At 36.2% G+C, this 6,000-nt stretch overlaps 1 protein-coding gene across 1 annotated transcript; it reads right to left on the reverse strand.

Moving 5' to 3' along the window:
- Positions 1-2,646: 2,646 nt before the first annotated feature.
- On the reverse strand, positions 2,647-3,261 carry LOC108858491 (RING-H2 finger protein ATL1). Its single transcript, XM_018632407.1, has one exon. It carries the CDS (start codon positions 3,259-3,261, stop codon positions 2,647-2,649), a length of 615 nt encoding a protein of 204 aa, XP_018487909.1.
- Positions 3,262-6,000: the final 2,739 nt, after the last annotated feature.

The raw sequence follows: 6,000 nt of genomic DNA on the forward strand, positions 1-6,000 counted from the left end.
AATGGACTGTAGTTCATCAAGACAAGCATCTATCCATTCTTTTAGTTCTCTTGCTTCCGTGAAGTTTCTCGGTTCCTGATTCAAGCACAATAGTAGTATTTCTCCTTCTTCCTCTGCAAGCAAGACGTAGTCATCAAGGTATTTTGGTCGCACCACTTGTCTTTCACTCCGTCTCAGGGCTTCCACCGGTTGATCACTCCTAGTGTTCTCTTCATTTATGGTGCTTGTATCCACGTCCTCTGTTTTTTCAGCTCTGTTTTCTTCCTCCAACGCCTTAAACTGAGCATGATCCATATGATCTGTTGCTTTGTTTATTCCGTGGTTTCCAAATTCTCCTAATGTGACGTTAAAGTCCTCATAGCTTCTTGTCTCTCCGTCAATCGACTTCCAGTTCCATCCTTTCTTTTCATCAAACACCACATCGCGACTGACAATTATTTTCTTCTTTTCAGGATCAAGCAGTCTGTATGCTTTGGATCCAGGCTCAGTTCCAAGGTGAACCAACATTTGTGTCCTATCCTCCAGCTTCCTTAAGTGTGGCTTCACGATCTTGGCATAGCATACACATCCGAAAATGCGGAGGTGACTTATATTAGGACGCTTTCCTCGCAGAACCTCGTACGGCGTCATGTCCTTCAGTGACCTTGTAGCTATACGGTTTATTAGATAGGCTGCATGTCGCACAGCTTCTCCCCAGAGGTAGTTTGGCATATGCATGTGTTTTAAGATGCTCCTAGTCATCTCCATTAGTGTTCTGTTTCGCCTTTCTACCACTCCATTCTGCTGTGGACTATACGGAGCAGTGAGGTCTCGCTTGATCCCCTTGTCTTCACAGAATTTGTTGAACTCGTACGACGTGAACTCTCCACCACGATCACTTCTAAATGTTGCTATGCGTTCTCCAGTCTCCTGTTCTATCGTTACTCTTAGCCTCTGAAACTTCTCAAACGCCTCGCCCTTTTCTTTGAGCAAACTTATCCACATATATCTTGAATGGTCGTCTATGACCACAAAGATATATTTATTTCCACCCATCGTACTTGGCGTTATTGGACCGCAGAGGTCGCCATGTAGTAGTTCCAGTCGTCGGTTTGCTCTAAACATCGTTGCTTGAGGAAACATGTTTCTTGTTTGTTTCCCAAGTAAGCACGAAGAGCATAGTTCCTTCAACACGTTTATACTAGAGACTCCGGTAACTAGTTCCTTTTGCATCATAACCTTCATGGTTGCAGTGTTGACATGCCCAAGTCTTGCATGCCATCGGCTTGACTCGCTTATCTCACTCAAGTGAAGGTGTGATGTATCTCTGATCCCCATTCTCACCTTGTAGAGTCTGTTTTTAGATCGTGTAGCTCTTACCAGCAGCTTTCCGTGTTGGTCATGCATAGTTAGGAGTTCTTTTCTCAGCCTTATGTCGCACCCTGACTCTGTTGCTTGACCCAGACTAATAATATTGCTTCTCAGTTCTGGTATAAAGTACACATCATTCATCTTTCTAGCCTCTCCATTCATGTCCACAAACGCTACCGTACCTTTCCCTTTGATATCAATCTTTGAGTCATCACCGAACCTCACTTTTCCTGTAATTGTCTTATCAAGCTTTGAGAAGTATCTTTGGTCTCCCGTCATGTGGTTGCTGGCCCCATTATCTAAATACCAGATGTCCTCTGCATCTGTACTTCTCTCAAACTTCTCAGGTAGACAATTCTTCTCATTAAGGTAGACAACGTCGTGCATCATCAACTCGTCTGCTTCGTGTGTGTCACTATTGTCATTCTCCATGGCTTCTTGTAGCTTTAGGAGGCGGTCTGGACAATCTGAGGCATAGTGCCCGATCTTATCACATCGATAACACGTTATTCTCGATGTATCTCTACTTCCATTATTCCTTCCTCTGCCTCTTCCTCTGTATTGGGACCTTCCTCCTCTGCCACGTCCTCTATAGTCTCTGTTATAGTCTCGAGTCTCTCTGTTTTGATCGTGCTGATCACGTTGTTGTGTGTTCTGTGATCCTCGAGCATCATCGTTAGTGTACATAAGCTTTGGTGGATCATCTTGTGGTTCCTCGTCATCATGTATTCGTTCCTCATACGCCTTCATGCGACCCATGATATCTTCAAAACTCGTTTTGTTTAGGTCCAGCACTTGTTCTAACGAGGCCACAATCTGTATGTATTTCTTACGAGGAAGACTACTCATAAGTTTCTTCACCATCTTAGGCTCTTCTATTGACACACCTAGGGCTGCAGATTTAGAAGCAATTTCAGCTAACTTCCCTCCGAATTCATCAACTGATTCCGTATCCTTCATCTTGAGTCGATCAAAGTCACTCATCAATGTTGCTAATCGTGCTTCTTTGACTCGCTCGGCTCCAAGATGTCTGGTTTTGATTGCCTCCCATACTTTCTTAGCGCTGTCAAGTTCTCCTACCTGAAGTGTCAATACTTCGGGTATAGATTGTAGCAGTAGACCCATCGCCATGTTGTTCTTCTTACCATCGACTTTCTCATCTTCAACAGCATCCCAAACTTCATGAATCTTAAGAGCTACTTTCATCCTTATTGCCCATACTGTGTAGTTAGTCGAATTTAGCATTGGACATTGGATGGTGGTAGATCCCAACAGATTCCTGTTCTTTGAGCAAACTTATTCCAACAGATTCCTGTTCCTAGGTGGAGAACTCGGTGCAGAGATTAGGTCAAGAGAGTAACTTGCGTCCCAAGAAACGCTGGTTCTGCACAAGGGACAATTCGCGTTGCCCTGAAGCCAAATATCAATGCAATCAATGTGAAACACGTGGCAGCAATTAGGAATAATCCTCAGCTTCTCGTCTTCTTGAAACTCATTTAAACAAACAGAACATTCTTGGGAGCTCTTGTCCTGATCTTCTTCTCCTTGAACAACGCCTCTCTTCTTGAACTTGAAGATTGGGATAGCTCTGATGGCGGACTCGTCGAGACCTCGGTTTAGCTCGTGAGGAGAGTATATCATTAGAGGGTTTTGGTCACTGCTTCGTCTTCTGCGGCGAAAGATGTCGATTTGGTGCCAGTTAAGACAGCATTTGATCACGAAGACGTAGTAGCTTACAAGCAAGAATGCAGTGGCTAAGATTCCTATCACTGCGACGGCGAGAATGGGAAAACTCGTGGCGGAAGAGCTTGATCTTGGGAAAAGAGGGCTTGTGAAGGTGGTGGATCGAGGCGGGGGCGGCGGTGGAAAAGCTAGATTGTTGAAAGGGTTGCGACGGTCCGTTAGATCCATTGACTCAAAAAGATCTATGAAAAGAAGGAACCTTAGGAAAAAAATGTTAAAGAAATGTAAAATCTACCCTGGTAAGAACTGTAGGGATTATACTAAGTTGAAAAAAATATGAAGAAATCAAATAATTTTTCTATTGAATCTTTCTCTAAACAAGAACCTGATGTATTTGTAAATATATACGAATGTGCGTGTGACAAAGAAAGACCAGATGAGAGGAGCAGAGTGTGGTAGAGGAGAAAAACATAAATGAAGTAAACGAAGCCGTGGAAAGAGAGAGAGAGTTGGTGGGATTTTTAGAGGCTCTTTTATATGATTAATGTTTTAATTTGTTCAAGTTATCATCTTTGTTTCTTGTTTACAACGTTTAAGCTATCATCCTTCTGAATCTTTTATTATTTTGATTTTCTCGATCTATGTGACTCGTTTGCTGTAAGATTTCTTTTGTTTAAACAGTTTTTGTACTTTTAAAAGAGTAAGCAATAAGGGAAAACTAGTTACTTATTCCAAGTGGATTAACTTAATCGGCATTTTGATTATAACTTATTTGGATCTTCTGGTAGTGAAATTAAGTGTTGTTTCTCCATGTAGCATACTTTATATTTATTCATATGTACTGATGATAAACTTGGATTCGCTTATCTATTCTGTAAACTCCAGGTAACCATGATTGTTAGTTGAAAGCCAGTTCTCTCTCAAAAGAAAAACACGACTGTTATTGCTAATTTGAGGATTATTTCTTTCCAAATTATTATTGAGACTTTAAAATTAGATTTGTAAAATACCGATCAATATTCACGTTTTTGTCTGTATGAGTTTTTTTAACTTTAAATTGAGAAATTTATTGAAGTTTTGCATAAATCTTTAACCCCCAAAATAATGGAAGATCTAAGCCGTGGCTCAACACGTTAGAAAAAGACACAAAGTTAGTAGTAAACTTATCGTCTCTCTTTCTAGCACCGTGAAGAAATACATGAGAATTAGAAGAAAAGTCAAATCCACCGCTTTGTTTTCGTTATGATTTTTCATTTCCTATTTTAGATTTATGGAACCCGAGAGTAACAGATGACACTGGCAGACAGAATACAAAATAAAAATTAAGGACGCCACAATCTTTCCATACTCTTATCGTGTATGTCATGCTCTTCGAGTTTAGCTCACAGTGATAGTGACACTGACAGAACATGTTCGGTGAGATATACAGTTTCATGGTATATTTAAATTAAATGTTTTTTTTTTAACTGAGGCTTTCTATTAAAATTGCATGAGAAAAAAAGAAAACAGGCTTTATGAGCCTTAGTATTAAAATTGCATGAGAAAAAAAGAAAACATTTTAAATTAAATGTTTCTTATCAATAGTTTCCTATCTTCAGAAAATAGTATTAAGTAAAATTCATAAATCCACAGCTAAAATATTTCAGTAATAACAGTTGTGTCTTCTGTAAGTCTGTGTATATAATTTATGTATTCGATTTTTATATAAGGTGCATATGTATACTCGACTTTTGCATTGACATGGATATTTTGAAAGAGATACTATACATTTATTATTTCTCAGATTTACAAACACTACAAAAGGAAAACGTGGCCACGATGGAGACACAACATATAGTGGAAACTAATTTTCAAAAGCTGATTATTGTATCTCTAAAAACTTGATCGTTCCAAAAAAAATGCCATGCTTTTTATTTATAACTAGGGAGATTTCAAATCCAAGACAGACTGAAGATGATTGTTTGCAGTTTTTGAATTGGTTTTTTGGTTTTTGTTTTTCCAAAATCCATTTTGCATCCAATCATGATTTTGAAAATATAGATTTCTTAAAATATAGAGAAACTAGTTTTTGCAAATAACTGTTTTTAATATAAAAACCAAATTCCAAATTTTTGCGATTTCTTCTTCACTTACGGTGGTTTTTCATTTTTTTAATTGTTTTTGTTTAAAATATCATGTTAATTTTTTAAGATATCAGACCAAAAAAACCATTGATCAAATTTTTGAAAAACCAAAAACTAACATACATCTACAATAAACTGATGTAAATACAAAATAACTCAGAATTTTTTTTTGAAAATTATCAATAATATAAATTTATTTATTTATGTATTTGAAGTTAGTCATAACAAGAATTACACATATATATATATAATCAATTTTTATTTTATTTAGATAAATTAGATTTTTTATTTTACTATTTGATACCTATAATTTATATTTTGTATTCATTTGGTTTTCCTTAATATTAACTAGGAAAAGAACTAATATTTTATTTTACTATTTCATACTTATAAAATAAATTTCCTACTCTTTTAAATTTTATTTAGTATTAAATAAGATTATGAATATTTCCTTTTAAAAAAATTTACTAAGTATAGATTTTCAAAATTTTCTGTATGAGATTCATGATAGTTTTTTTTTGCATTATTTTCTAAAAAATAATTTTATGTGTGTTTTGTATAATAGTATTTTATATATTACTTTGCAGAATAAATATCTACTATTAATAATATTTCATTTTGTTAATTTTAAAATAAAAAAAAACAAAATCTAAAAATCAAAATTTAAAACAAACAATCGGGATTTTACAAAAACTGAAATTTACTGCAAAATCAAAAACCAAAAAACTAAAAACTAAAATGTAAAAACCAAAAACCAAAATCCAATAACTAGAAACTAAAATCTAAAAACCAAAGCTTAATTTTCTAGAGCATGTAACCCACATATTAAATTTGTGTACCAGAT

The sequence above is a fragment of the Raphanus sativus genome, chromosome 5 (assembly GCF_000801105.2).
Source record: "Raphanus sativus cultivar WK10039 chromosome 5, ASM80110v3, whole genome shotgun sequence".
Taxonomy (NCBI): domain Eukaryota; kingdom Viridiplantae; phylum Streptophyta; class Magnoliopsida; order Brassicales; family Brassicaceae; genus Raphanus; species Raphanus sativus.